The sequence below is a fragment of the Mus pahari genome, chromosome 4 (genome assembly GCF_900095145.1).
Source record: "Mus pahari chromosome 4, PAHARI_EIJ_v1.1, whole genome shotgun sequence".
NCBI classification, from domain to species: Eukaryota; Metazoa; Chordata; class Mammalia; order Rodentia; family Muridae; genus Mus; species Mus pahari.
The window spans coordinates 88,688,563-88,704,033 of NC_034593.1; the positions used below are offsets into that span (position 1 = coordinate 88,688,563).

The 15,471-nt window shown below is 40.5% G+C and overlaps 1 protein-coding gene and 1 long non-coding RNA gene across 3 annotated transcripts in view; one reads left to right on the top strand and one right to left on the bottom strand.

Annotated features, from left to right (window-relative positions):
* LOC115063809 overlaps positions 1–6,493 on the top strand; it is a 12,122-nt gene extending 5,629 nt beyond the window's left edge. The window contains exons 2-3 of the long non-coding RNA XR_003843670.1: positions 3,319–3,510; positions 6,418–6,493. This is a non-coding gene — a long non-coding RNA (uncharacterized LOC115063809). The remainder of the gene's footprint in view (positions 1–3,318; positions 3,511–6,417) is intronic.
* On the bottom strand, positions 1,039–6,554 carry LOC110320490 (3 beta-hydroxysteroid dehydrogenase/Delta 5-->4-isomerase type 6-like). Of its 2 annotated transcripts, none has more exons than XM_021196533.2 (3): positions 6,394–6,554; positions 3,328–3,492; positions 1,039–2,204 (listed from the first exon to the last, which is right to left on the bottom strand). In XM_021196533.2, exons 1-3 carry the CDS (start codon positions 6,536–6,538, stop codon positions 1,393–1,395), a joined length of 1,122 nt encoding a protein of 373 aa, XP_021052192.1. In that variant the 5' UTR covers positions 6,539–6,554; the 3' UTR covers positions 1,039–1,392. The 2 variants fall into 2 exon arrangements, with proteins under 2 accessions (XP_021052192.1, XP_029393049.1); XM_029537189.1 differs by having other exon boundaries at positions 6,388–6,554.
* Between the last annotated feature and the right edge of the window lie 8,917 nt (positions 6,555–15,471).

Consider the following 15,471-nt stretch of genomic DNA (forward strand, 5'->3'; position numbering starts at 1 on the left):
GAGAGGAGAGGAGAGGAGAGGAGAGGAGAGGAGAGGAGAGGAGAGACTTCACATGGAGAATGTTAATTCCCCACTAAAAGTGAGTCTCCAAAAGGAATCAGGTGGCAATGTAGTTTCAGATCAGGAGACACTTCCAGATGTCAGCATTTCTAATGCACATGATCCTTAGTCAAAACCCCTTTACAAATTGGGTTCAAATGCATAGTCTATCACTAAGCCAAGGGTTCTGCAAGGCAAGTACTCCTGGAGAAAGTGAATGAAAAGAACAGAGCATTGTTAAGGACAGTTTCCCGAGAACTTTCCAGCCTCAGAACCCAACAGCACAGCTTCCTTCTAAATAAGACCAGACTGGAACCTAATGCCTAGTATTTTTACTGATATCCTTTCATAGGCAGTTGATACAAGACTTCTCTGAAAGGGTGGGATCTCCCTACCCAGAAAACTGTTTGGAGCACCTCTGAATCCACCCAAAGCCTTCCTCTACTGTCTAGGCTTGTCAAGTCCTGCTCCTAGGGTGTGGGATCTGAGGGCCCATTATCTATGCTTTACAAAGAAAACTAAGAGGGAGTAGCTTGTAAAGGTGAGTGGGTTTGTTTATATTTCTGTGTAGAATAGGGAAAGGACCATTCTTAGCTTCCCACTACCTTTCTCATACTAGTGCTACAATTTTATGGAAAAGCTGTAACAAAAATTATCAAACAGAAATATGAAGATTTAGCTGTGAGAAAATGTGTAACTCTGAGAATGTTCTTTTGGATGGCACCCCCTTGTGGACTGAGCAGGGAGGGGACCTCTGGAAGAAATTCTGTAACATTCGTTCTGTCATGGTGCCTAGTACACAAAATAGAGTTATCTATTCTAGTCATCTAGTGCACACCAGAAGGACAATACGTTGGAAATAGTCTCACATCTGCATTTGTTTCTGATTTTCCCTCAGTTCACCTCAGATCCATGATCCCCTTTTGATTTTACCATAAAATTGTGTGGCCATATAAGGGACATATAATTGTTTATTTATAGGAAAACACAATCCACAGATGAGGTATTGACAAATATTTATTGTTTCTTCCATTGGGCTTCATAAAGCAAGCAGAATTTTTTGAAGACTATTCATGCTTTGAATGAGGAGAGAAAAAATGGAGAGAGCTCTGAGCTACAGGATGCACTGAGAGCCTTGGACATAGGAGCTGGGGCAAAGCTGCTTGCATGTCTTTGGGGAGGTACTTCAGAAAGAAGACTTGTGGCTGGGTCAGTGACTGGCAAGGCTTTGGTCACTTGATTAAGGCACTAAATTGACCCCTATGTCAAAAGAAGGCACAGCACCTGTGTTGTGCTTTGGTCCTTAATGGAGGACCTCGTAACATACAGGGCCATGTCTCCACCCTCTTCACATCACTGACACTTTGTGTCCAGTGTCTCCTTATGCTGCTCCACTAGTGTCCCGATCCACTCTGAGGTTTTCTGCTTGGCTTCCTCCCAGCTGACAAGTGGCTCATAGCCCAGATCTCGCTGAGCTTTCTTGTAGGAGAAAGTGAAGGTGCTATTTGACAGTGTGACCAAGTGGCGGTTAAATAGAGGTCTATACCTGTAGATTGGACTCAGCAGGAAGCTCACAGTTTCCAGAAAGAAGGCAAGCCAGTACAGTAGGGGCAGAGGAAGGCTCCAGCTGGAATCAAGGCAGAAGCCCCACTCCTTGCTCAATGCGCAATTTAAATCATCATAGCTTTGGTGAGGGGTGTCATCTGAGATGTAGTAGAACTGTCCTTGGATATTTGGTGACTTTTGTGGGTCTCGAAGGCCCCTGGCTGCCAGAATATGTGCCCAGGCCACATTGCCCACATATACTGGGTTGGCTGTTGAGAATTTTCCCGTACATCCCAGAACACCCTTATTTTTGAGGGCTGTAATTATTATGTTAGAAATGAATCGACTTCTCTCCCCATAAATGTACATGGGCCTTAATGCACAAGTATACAAAGTGCCACCATTTTTCAGGGTGCTCCCATTGGCTGCCAGCACTGCCTTCTCAGCCATCTTTTTGCTGTATGGGTAAGGGTCAGGCCATATGCTTTCATGATGCCCATCCTCATCGCCGTTCAGGACGATTTCTTTGTATGAGTTGGGCCCTGCAACATCAACTGAGCTGGAGAAGATGAAGGCTGGCACACTGGCTTGGATACAGGCCTCCAATAAGTTCTGGGTACCTAATCAAAGACAACAGACTGTCAGTGTCAGGAGATAAATCTGAAGTTGATGTGCACAGCTTCATGTTAATTTTCATCCCCTAGCCCACCAACCTCTTCACTCTTAAGGTGCATCTTCTTTAACCTCACTCACAGCTACCATGATATTGCCAGGGTACTACAAATGGAATCCAGAAGGCAAGTATGTCCTGGCTTTTGTGTTCACAGAAATGTGAGTGTGTACTTGCTTGTGTGTGTGAGTGTGTATTTTTCATTTTTTAAATTTAAGAGTCACCTAAATTGTTTCATTAATTCATTCTGAACATGTCGATGAGATAAGTATAGTTTTAAACATATAGCATGCACTTTTTAAAATTTACATAATGAAAAGATTATTTGTTAGATTATGAACAGGAATTATTGAAGATTTAAAATGGTTCAGACTCAAGGACAGTTGTGGCCTGGTGATATACATGTTATATAGACAATTCATACATACAGTTTGATTTTATTTTTTGTTTTCTTTATTTCATTTGATGAGACTAGCATGAAGGGAACAAATGGCAATTGGATTTGGGAAGACATAAAGATACAGTTGTGTTCCTAATTGTATACACAATGTTTTAGCATCCTTGGTTCTATGTATGACTTCATTTACTCAGTTACATAAATTAGAGATGATAAATATTCCTTCTAGTTTTCATTCTGGAAACCAGCACTGAGTGACCTTATGTGTTGATCTTGGCAGAAAACTAAAAGAATCTGTGTACCTCCTGTTTGGAATTTCTATAATGGCAGAATATTGTCAGGCCCTGATGCTGTAGCAGAACTAGCAGCATGAAAAGCAGGCTCCTTCAAGGTCTAGATCTGGATCACAGGATGAGATGGGTCTGGGGTTGTCAACTGCTTTCAGTTGGATTCAAGTCTCCCTGGTATCGAGGACAGACCTCACATCCTTGGATACTTTCTTTCTAGCTGTTGGGCCTTGGCCATGTAAAAGCACTGTGCTCTACCAGGTGGATCTAGTGAGCAGAGGCATTAGACTCAGAGTATGGCAGGTATTCCAAGCAAAAATATCTCTTGCCTGTGTGTGTAGACATTTTTAACTGTCCTACTTTCACCTTGTTCTCTCCAGATACATTACCTTTCAGGTTGACATCTAGGATGGTCTGCCTGGGAATGACACCTGTGACATCAATGATGGCAGCTGTGTGGATGACCACTGAGATGCCCTGGCAGGCTCTCCTCAGATACTGGGTGTCAAGAATGTCTCCTTCCAACACTGTCACCTTGATGCTTGTCCCTAGGTCTGTGGAACACAAGGCAGGTCATTGAGAAGTATCTTTGTGGGCTATACATATCCCAGTTACCTAGATTATCAAAAATTGTCATAGTGGGAAAATGTCAGAGAGGAAGCCTGGCATATGGAAAGACAGTAACATATTCTTCCCCCCTGCAGAAAACAAATCATATAAAGAAGCAGTCAAGTGTTCAAGAGAGTAGGTGGGAAGTTGACTCATTCACCAAAGTGACTCAGGAGGTAATGGAGAGCTGGCTAGAAGTGGGATTAGCAATCAGAATGTCTGTCCCAGGGTTGTGATGAGAAATCCATTCCCAGCAGTAGCAGCAGAGAAGGAAAACTCACTGGTGTGCTTCTGAATTCTCACACAGCTTCAAGACTATCCTTCCTTCCTTCCTTCCTTCCTTCCTTCCTTCCTTCCTTCCTTCCTTCCTCCCTTCCTTCCTTCCCACACTTCTTGGAGCCTGGTCCTCTGGGACCCATGTAATAAATGAGGAAATTGACTCTCAAGAAATCTCGGCACACATCTATGACTACACCCACTGATTATACCTCACCTATTCTCCCCCCAAACCTATGCTATTAACCCATTCTGTGGCATTGCTTGTAGTCAATTTTTCAAAGAAAGATTTTGATCATGCAACTGAACTGAAATTTCCCATAAGTCCAAACAGTGAGAAAGCCTGGAGAAACCTATAGAATTGGAAGAAACAAATAGAATTGCTTCCTCCTAATTCTGTATGAAGTATGCCTTATCTACGCCCCCTCCTTTTGCCATGCAATTCCAAGAAGGACCTGAATTAGAGAGAGGCACAAAGGACAGCTCAGAAGGAAGTAGGTACACACCTGAGGATTGAATACTCAGATCATGATCCTATCTACCCACCCCTTCCTTCTCTCTTGCTACTAATGTTGAAAACCAGTGGTACTCATCCTTCCTAATGCTGCAACCCTTCAATACTGTTCTTAATGTTGTACTGACCACCAACCAGAAAACTTATTCTATTGCTATTTTATAACTATTTTTTCTTCTATTACAAATTACAATGTCAATATCTGATGTTCTGCCCCTGTGAAAGGGTCATTCTACTACCAATGAGTCACTTGGCTAACTCACAGTTTGAGATGTACTGCTTTAAATAGATTGGTTCAGGAATGTTGCTGTGATGAGAGAGGAGGAATCCAGACCTGTAGTGAAATAGATTCTCATCCCTAAGTTATTTGAGGACTCTGAGATCCAAGGGGAGGGCCTGTAGAGTGTTTCCTGGTGAACCAAAGCAGCACCCTGATCTAAGACACCTGGATGAGACAGATATTTGCACAACAACATCATGGTGGAATGGTTCTCTCATATGTGCTGTGTCAGAAAGAGACCCAGAGAAACTCTGCCACACACTGGGTGGGAAGAATAAGGAGGCTGCAGCTGAACTTCCTGGGCTTCCATTTAGTTTGTTTATCTATCTTTGACATGTGAGGAAGCCAGTTATGTCCCTCACTTGTTCATCTCCATCTTCAGAAATAGAGGCTAGAAACACTAACTACATTCCAGAAAGTTTACTGACAACCAATGAGTTCACCATGGTGTGCACTCAATGAGCCTGGTAGGGAAAGGGCACGTCTAGGAATCTTCACTCTTATGTTTAGGCATGGCCTTTTCTATGCATACCCACAATGGAGCTATTCCTCAAGACTGTGCCTTGACTGTTTACAAATATTGCTGAGACATCAGGATTCTAATAGAATTGGCTGTGTGTTAATATTCCTTTCTTGAAGCAACACTGAAGCTGATAGAGGCCAGAACCAATGCTGGAAGAGGTCAGAGACAAGATGTAGAGGTTGGGTGTTGTCCCAGAGGGCTATGGAGGGCTCTGTGTGAAGGGAATATCCCTAGGTAATGTGCATTTTCCCTTGAAGGTGAGGAGAGGGCAAAGAATTAGCTTTGACTACATAGAGACAATTGGAATGAAGACGCTGGAGTCAAGAAATGATCCCTGGACGAAATACTGGAGATTAAGTGAGGAGCATCTAGCTTGACTTGTGATGCTCATTAATTATAGGACACTGCTAGAGTCATTTTTCTTTTGCCAAGTTAAAGTCCTCACTGTTCTGGTGAGTGACCTTCTTTCCTATTTTCCACACAAAGTTATTTTGATTACCTGAGGTTTTGAATAAATGGTCAAACATATTTCAAAACTAGTTTATTCAGTTGTGCCAAGAATAACAAATTGGCAAAAGGTTATTGGCCTGCACCTGTCAATTCTTCAGTCTTATTCATAGTGAGGATAAACTTCAGTGAGGAATGTGATTGAATGAATTAAGAATAGTCCATGAAAGATTTGGACAGTCCTGCTCATGGTGGATTTGTGTAGGTTCTTTGGTATGACCTCTTGCTCAGAAATTCAGTTTATCAATCCCCATCTCTGTGTCCTAAGCTCTGCTGTCCCTAAACCAAGCCCCCTCTGTCTCCTTATATTTCAATTCCTTTCATGAATTTTTTCATTTTTTTATATTACTTCTATGATGCTAAATGAAGACTCCCCCCAGGGGGGGAAACAAGCATAAAACAAGCAACTAGATCAGTAGCAATTAGGAGACTGAGAGAGAGAGAGACAGAGACAGAGACAGAGACAGACAGAGAGCTGAGCCCCCAGCTTAACAGACTTTATAGCTATTACATAGCAACTGTCAAATCCACATAAAGAGGTACAGGAAAGGGGAGAGAACTTCTCAGTGCAAACTGTCTCTCCAAAACTGTGTTTTGTTATGTGGAGTGTTTCCTTTTGATGAATGTGGACATGGAGAAGTGTTAGGACTGAAAGTGTCTTTTGTTTACTAGACAAGGGAGGATCCCTCCCATATGCAGGCTGTGTTGGACATGCAGTCATATGGCTAATTGTCACATACACTTACTGAAGAATTGCTCCCTTGTTTCAGGTCTGAAGACCTTGTCCAGGACCTTGATTTCCTCCAGATCTTTCTCCTGCACCAACAACTGGATGATCCTCTGGCCCAAAAACCCTCCTGCTCCAGTCACCAGGCAGCTCCACCCAGGCATGGTCAACACAGGAAGTAGATCACACTTGGTGTGAGGTAAATGTACAGTGACCCTGGAGATGGCTAGAAAAAGAGATCTTGTTTTTTCCCCAAATCCAATTTCTCCTTCAAACTTCCCATAGAACAGATCACAAGACTTGGGGATTAATTCCCACATCACACATAGATGTATTCCAATAGGTACCAAGAAACTATCAACTCATGTGGTGTGGCTGTTTCACAATATTTCTCCTTTACCTAAATGCCTATCTCAACCTGGAATAATTCACTTGTGCTTCTGAAGAAGTGGTCACAAATTTGGGCTCAATATATCTTTACTAAGCATGATCAAGTTACATAAACAGTTCCTGGAACCCACAGAAATGGTTACATAACTTTGTTGAGTGTTAAGTGTGTGTGTGTGTGTGTGTGTGTGTGTGTGTGTGTGTGTGTGTNGTGTGTGTGTGTGTGTGTCTGTGTGTCTGTGTGTCTGTGTGTGTGTGTCTGTGTGTGTGTATGTGTGTGTGCATGTGTGTATGTGTGTGTGTGTGTGTGTGTGTGCATGTGTGTGTTGGAGGGTGATGAGGGGAGTCATGGAGTAAGACATAAAGATGGTCTCTGGGGTTTCTGTGTTTTTGGGCAATATAGTACCCTCCAGAAAGCTCTACAGGTTCAATGATCTAGAACACAGGCAACCTATCACACTGAGGTTCTGCTTTTTACACTCCATTTATAGGCATGCCTGAACCACATACAATTTTGTTGAAACATGACAGGACATAGAGTTTAGCCAATTGCAATTTGACTAGATAGGTGGCCCAGTAAGTCTTGTCTTTTGTAATTCCTCAATCATTTCTTCCTAGAGGTTGTTGGACAGAACCCATTTGGTATACGAAGTATCTGTCAACCAGCCACAGAACATTTGGAATGATATTCAAGTCATGTACTACAGAGAAAAAGCACATTTAAATGATAGGATCAAAAGCCACAGCCTGTTTGTTTGTTCTGGTTTTATTCCAATAATCTCTCATGTCAAACAGACACATAATTTAAAAATCTAATAAGTCAATAGGAATCCATTCAACCTTTATTAAGTGCTTCATACTATCTGAATATATTCAAGGGAGTTGACCACTACACTTCCTCAAGTTTTTGGCAAGCATAAACTTTCTTGTCAGACATATGGTATAATTAGACTATGAAATAATATTGTATTGTACTCTAGTCTTATTGTAACCATGGATTTGAAATAAGATCCCCTCAAATTAGAGCCAATTTATACCCTTCTTTTACCTCAGTCCCCCCTTTCTCTCAATTCATCAACTCTCAAACATTTTCACGTTTGGAAGTGTTCCACTTGCCAGCATGGAACACTGCTAGTGTAATAAGTAAATCCTCTCCCTTACAGTAGTAGGGGCAGCCTCCTCATAGAGTTGTGCTCAGCTAGTCATCCTGCTTCCCAACCAATACTCAGATAAAAGTCACTCAACTTATCATACAATGCCTGTTTAAACACTTTTAAGTTTGTAACCTATGATATCAGATATTTTGATGTTTTCGTTAATGACTAGAAAGCCCTTTGTCTTATTCGATATGCTGGCTGCCCCACTTTGGAATAACCTAGTGTCAGTTTTAACCATGTAGAGTTGTACAATATGGTGTCTTCTTCTGTACTAACCCAAGTATGTTCTGCACTGTGCAGCTTTAAAACCAAATCCTCTGTCCAAACTAACAACTCTCAGACCACTTGAATAAATGACAGAATTCCTTGACTGCACACCTTCCTATTGCCACCATTTCTTGTTTTTCCTTTTCCTTAATATTTTCATGAGCAAAATATATAGAGATAATTCCTATAGTTCTTCTGTAGTTGTCTTTGGAGGGCTGGTGAGGATGGGGGCTTTAGTTCAAACCTGTGGAGTTGTGAGCTCTATGTAGCATCAGTCTGATCCAAAGCTCTTAACCCTTAAGACTCTCATGCCAGGTATCCTTTTAACAATAATAAAGCAATGGAATGTTTCACCCCCCTATCTTATTATTAGCTTGTTTGTTCCTGTGCACATATCAAAACCATGAAAATGGACTGGGGTGGGGAGGAATGGTAACAGAATATTTCTGATTTTCTTCTTCCCAGGGTCATGTTGAAGAGATTTGTTTTTTGTTTTGTTTTGTTTTGTTTTTTAATCTCCTCTGCCTTTAGCCATTACTTGTTTTTTTACTTGGTATGTGAGGATGGCTGTGTAAGTCTAGGCCTTTAATGAAGAAGTTCTGGTTACAAAATGCCTGTGCTTGCTGGTGAATAATACCATTTATATGTAGTTATATATATGCTTGGTAGTTATTAATACTATAGTATACCTAGCTAGATAGTTGATGTGTTTTAGTAAGGGGTCACTATCAGAACAGAATTAAAATAAATAAATATATATATATATATATATATATATATATATGTAATCAAAATGTATTAGATCTGCTTTAAAATAGTAAGAAATGTTAAATCACAATTCAGAAACTGGTGGATACTTGGTCCTGGAGGCTAAATGATTCAACAGCTGTAGTAGTCCCATGATGGCTCCCCCTCACATTGCGGAAACAAACTGAACTTACTCAGCACAGGGTGTGATGTGTCAGCAGTTTCAACTTGGAGCTGGAATTTTAGAAGGAAGTTTTCTCGATCCCAGCTGGTTCCTAGTTTAGGATGACACAAGCTTGGAAAGGCTGGTTCTCGTCTCTGCAAAGGAACCACCACCACCACCACCACTACCAGCAGCAGCAGCAGCAGCAGGAGCAGCAGCAGCAGGAGCAGCAGCAGCAGCAGCAGCAGCAGCAGCAACAGCAACAGCTCTACCAATCAACTCAGATGTGAGAGGGAAGCAAAGCCAGCACAGAGTCAGATGATCTTCCTGGACAGGACATTTTTATCTGGGCTAATACACTAGGGTGCCACCCACAATCCCTCTTCCCCTTTTCTCTCCCTCTCTTACCCTCAAATATCTTATTCAAGTCTCTTTCTTCATCCATTCATAGCTTTTTCCCATTGATAGAGAGAGTTATTGCTCAGCCACCAAAACCTTCCTGTAGACCTAAATTCTGTGGTTCTGATTGTAGCTTGGTTATCACTGATTTAACAGATAATATTCACATATAAACAAACACATACCATATTTGTCTTTCTGAGTTTGAGTTTCCTCACTTAGGATAGTTGTTTTCTAATTTTATTAACCTTAAAAGTTCATTATGTCATGCCTCACCCCCACAAGGGTATTGCCCACATTTGCCATTTGATCTGCTTTCAAATGTTGGTTATTTTTAATAGAGCAGCAATGAACATGTGTGAGGAAGTGTCCTTGTGGTTAGAGAAGGTGTCCTTTGGGTTTATGTCCAAGACTGGTATAGCTGAGTCTTGAAGTAGATTGAATTCATCTTCCTGAAGAACCCACATTGATTTTCAACTTGTTTTTAAAATTTGCCCTCCCACCAACAGTGGATAGGTCTTACATTTGTTCCCCATCTTCACCAGTGTGAGTTGTCACTTGTTTTATTGATCTTAGCTTTTTTGAATTGTGTCAGATGAAATCTCAATGTTGTTTTCATTTGCATTTGTCTAAAAACTTTGAATGTTGAACATTTCTTTTAGTGTTTCTCAGCCACTTGAGTTTAGTCTTTTGAGGACTTTCTTTTTAAATCTGCACATCATTTTTAGTTGGGCTGTTTGCTTATAATTTACTTGGCTTAGTTCCTTACATATTTTTGATATTATCTCTCTATAGATTTTGTATTTGGAAAAATCTTTTTCCCATTCTATAATCTGCCAAATTCTGGTGTCCTTGGCCCTTTAGACTCTCTATGTTTCATCAGATTCTCTTTGTTAATTATTAATCTTTGTTAATTATTAATTAATTTGTTATTCTCTGTGGTTGGAGAAGGTGTCCTTTGGGTTTATGTCCAATACTAGTGAAGGTGAATCTTGAAGTAGATTGAATTCATCTTCCTGAAGAACCCACATTGATTTCCATCTTGGTTTTAGAATTTGCCCTCCCACCAACAGTGGATAGGTCTTATATTTGTTCCCCATCTTCATCAGTGTGAGTTGTCATTTTTTTATTGATCTTATCTATTTTGACTGGTGTCAGATGAAATATCAATGTAGTTTTCATTTGCATTTGTCTAAAAACTTTGAATGTTGAACATTTCTTTTAGTGTTTCTCAGCCACTTGAATTTAGTCTTTTGAGGACTCTTTTTAAAATCTGTACATCATTTTTAACTGGGCTGTTTGCTTATAATTTACTTTGTTGAGTTCCTTACATACCGATATTATCTCTACATAGATTTTGTATTTGGAAAAGATCTTTTCCCATTCTAGGTTAATCCTACTGACCTGTGAACATGGAAGTTCTTTCTGCCTTCTGATACCATCTTTAGTGTTTTATGGTTTTTATTATACAGACTTTCAATTGCCTGGTTAGAATTATTCTCAGTTATTTGATATTATTTCAAACTACTGTAAAGAATTTTGTTTCCCCAATTTCTTTCTCTGTCTATTTGTCATTAACTATAGGAGGATACTTATTTTTGTGGGATAATTTTCTGTTCTGATTTCAGTGGAATTTTTCATGTCACTTCAGTATTCTATAATATTATCAATTAAAGATATTTTGACTTCTTCCTTTTCAACATGTATCCCCTTGACTTCCTTCTGTTGTCCTACTGCTCTAGCTGAAAATTCTAATAGTACATTGAACAGCTATGGAGAGAGTGGGCAAGCTTTGTGTCTCACTGTGCTTACTCGGGCCTTGTCCTGGTAGCTTCTAGCCTTCTTAAAATCTAATCAATGCCCAGAATGTGTCCTTTCTGTTATACATGGGGCTGAATAAGCTCACCACCTCCTTGCTATTTCTGATCTGTAGGTGGCTAGTTCTGACTCAAACTCTTCACAAAGTTCAATGATTCAATCTAGATTCTTTCTCAGCCTCTGGTTTTTTGCTCTGCTTGACCTCAAAGTGTGTCTGCCAATCTGTTCCAATCTTCTGGTTCATCATTCTCTGGCTAGTACTGTCTTCACCAATGCCCACCTTGTCTTCTCTTTAACCTCTTTATGTAAAACTCACTCAGTAAAACTGCCTCCTTCTCTTTTCACTCTTTCCTCTTTTCTCCCCCTGTGGTTCTACCACGAATAACCTCTTAATTTTTGTCTGTTCCTGTGTGAGGTGGGCATATCCTATCTCTTACTCATTCTGTCAAATCTTTCTCTGATTCATCACTTTGTGTGTCTCTCAATTAGATGTCACTTTCAAACATGGGTGCTTCCATCTACAAACTAAGTTTATATTCATGTTTTGTTATTAAAGATATGTACTAAACACATATCTGTATTCTATCTAGAGTGATAAATGATTTTTACAAAGGGGTGTATCTGTGACACTACCTTTGCAGATTGGTCTAGTAGTGAGTAGCTAGCTGCTCCTTGATTTTCAGCAGAAATTGGCATCCTTTGCATAATGCTAGTTTCCAGGCTTGTACAGTGTAAGAGTTCTGGTATCTTTGAAGTTTTTAATCTATATTTTAAAGAAAGTCTGTGAACTCGAGAGTAATATGTAATAAGATTTGATTCCTTTGGGAAACTCTATGATACTGATGCATGGGTCTACAATGTTGAATCATGAGTTGCAACACAGAGCCCAAAATACTAGAGATGCCTAAACTTGGAACACCTGTAGAGGATACCCTCAGTCAACAAATGTAATCAGCAGAAGGAGGCCATGTATACTACAAGTAGCAAGGTCATAAGGATAGGACTACCCAACCCTGTTGAAACATATTTGACATGGAGACCAAAAGTATTTCAAAAAAAACCATTATCCTTTAATTATTATCTTCTGTAAGTTCATGAAATTCTCATTTAGATACAAACATAATTTTTTAGTGCTAGGTCATCATGTTTTTTACTGAAGTCTAAATCGACGTCTAGGATGATCAATAGTTTAGTGAACAATCAAAGATAACCGTACGAGGTGTCTTGGACCGGTATTTAACTCTCTCAAACAGGCTAGAGATTCTCTGGGTAAAGTAGGCAGAAGCAAAAGGAAGTGTTTTAGGAAGACTTTTTAAAGGGAGTAGGATAGGCTTCAGGAAGAGCTAGTCCTGGAGATCTGATATATATGGTTTGTTTTCAAGTGATGGTGATGGATGTTTCTCTCTCTTACTGTTTTCCTTCCTCTTTCCCTCCCTCTCTCTCCCATTTTCATCTATAGTATATGGATTAATTTTTTTACTATAGAGTCCTAGCAGACTTTTGCTTCTTGATTCTCATCATGAAGATACAACTTGCTTATATCATATAATGCTTTAAATTTGCACCTATACTTATATTCAAAGCATTCTGCCTCTTGCCCCACCTCCCCTCCTGTGACCACTTTTTGATACTGTTTATGCTGTACCTTACTTTTCTGTTTTCTCAGCAGGAGCTGCCTTCTTGCTCAGACACTGTGGATATAGATGCAATGTATGATGTATCCCTCACATAATAAAGTGGTAAATGGCATTCAACACATTTATACGGGTATTCCCTTACCTATGATAAGACATGGAAGTGTTGAAGTGAGCAGTCTCATATAGTGAGTAAGGAGTTGAGAAGGATGTGTAAGCAGAAGTCATATCTTATTGCTACTTCTGGTGGTAAATTGACATGTACTGTTTACACATATTGATATGCAAATCTGTGATTCAGACCAGTCCTTTGACTTCAGACTCAAGCATGTTTATCTCAAATGTCCTTTAAGACACTTTCCTAAGAGAGACTACCCATTCTTTACCCTTGTGAAATGGAGATAAGGCATAGAGAAGAGTTAAAGCTATTTAAAACATTTTGTTTTTGAGACCAGCTAGAACAACCATTGCCAAGAGAAGTTAATATTGCTTCTCTCATGATGAAAATCTACCTATTGTTTGTATAACCAACAGGAAGCTTACCTAAATAATCATAAACCTCCCTAAAAGGCAGTGTATTCGTATTGCTGATACAAAACATCACAGCCTAAGCAATTTATAAAAGAAAGCATTTAATTGGACTTATATTTTGTTTCCAAGAATTGTAGATCATGAAGGCAGAGCAGTTGAAAGCTCCCTTTTTGATCTGGATAAAGAAAGCAGAGTGTGCAGTAGGATTGGCTGGACGTTTCAAAGTCCACTTCCAGTGACATAACTCCTTCAAGAATGCCACACCTCATAATGCTTCCATAGCATTTCCACCAATGGGTACCATAGGTTTAAACATTTGAGCCTATGTGGGTGTTTGCATCCCACCATGAACCCCTGGATCTCTAGCAGGAATGATCCAGCAGGCTCTCCCTAGTCATTTCTACTGGATAATTTAGGAGCCTCCTTTGAGGTTACATTTGCTTCCTTTCCTACTTGGGCTACACTAGTCTTATCTGTTTACTAGTGTAAGACCATAACTTGATGATGTTATTTGTTGATTCTCTCTCTCTCTCTCTCTCTCTCTCTCTCTCTCTCTCTCTCACACACACACACACACACACACACACACACACACACACACAAATACTTGCATTACTTTGAGTTTTGTGATTACTTGTGAGAAATCTACCTATTGTGGCAATAACCAACAGTAAGCTCATCTATATAATTAGAAACGTCCTTACTAGGCAGTGTATTCTTCACTTTGTATTGCTGATACAAAAAACCACAACCAAAGCAACTTATAAAAGAAAGCATTTAATTGGACTTACATTTGGTTTCTAAGATTTGGAGATCTTGAAGGCAGGCACAGTTGAGAGATCCCTTCTTGGTATGGATGCAGAGAACAGGGTGTGCTGCAGGATTATTTGGAACTAGCTATGTGTTTATGAAAAATCCCTCATTCAATACTAAATGCATAAAGGTAGACTATTTCTCTCTATGAAACATAATTCATGTAGCTATCAAAATCAAAAAGATGCTATTTCTATTTTGAAGATGGTGAAAGATCTGTATGATAAGGACTTCAAGTGTCTGAAGCAAGAATTCAAAGATCTCAGAAGATGGAAAGATATCCCACTCTCATGGAGGTTAGGATTAATACAATAAAAATGGCCATTTTGCTGAAAGCAACCTATAGATTCAATGCAATCGCAATAAAATTCCATCTTAATTCTGCACAGAGTTAGAAAATGTAATTTGTGACAAGACCCTTCCGGTCTGCACCAGCACCTGGTCACCTAGGGTGCGGATTTGGCAGACAGCCCCATGGTCCCTAACGGACTGCCCAAGCGATCTTAGGATCACTGGTGAGTGGAACACAACTTCTGCTCCAATCCAATCACACACGGGACCGGAGACAGCACTAGGGAAGCAGAGAACCGGCCTGACTAGGGGAACATACCCTTCCAGGCTGCGCCAGCACTGGGTCACCTAGGGTACGGATTCAGCGGACATCGCCAAGGTCCCTAATGGATTGCCCAAGTGATCTTAGGATCACTGGTGAGTGGAACACAACAGCTTCTCCAATCCAATAGTGACGGGCCTGTGACAGCAGGAACAAGGACACCAGAGCCTTTCCTGACCAGAGGCTCAAGTTCCTTTTAATCAGTTCAGGTTTACCTTGGTTTCAAACAGACCAGACAACTCCACAGTCCTCAAAAGAGACACAACTTCAATGCACTGTAACACACCCAGGATCTTAGGACAACAGGATCCCAGGATAACAGGAGCTGGGTCACACTAGTATTTGAGTGTCTCAGAGGAGCTTGACTGCCAAGAACTCAGGCACACCCAGAATCTCAGGTTCACAGGAGCCCACAATCAAAGAATCACAGAGAACTCTGGACTCTGAGAAGTCCTGAATCAACTGGGATTATAGGAAGGACAGGCTCGAGTGCACTGCCGGGGAGAGCGGACTGCTGAGGAGGGACCCGGGTCTGGTCCCGGTCGTCCGGCACCTGTCCCGCCCAAGG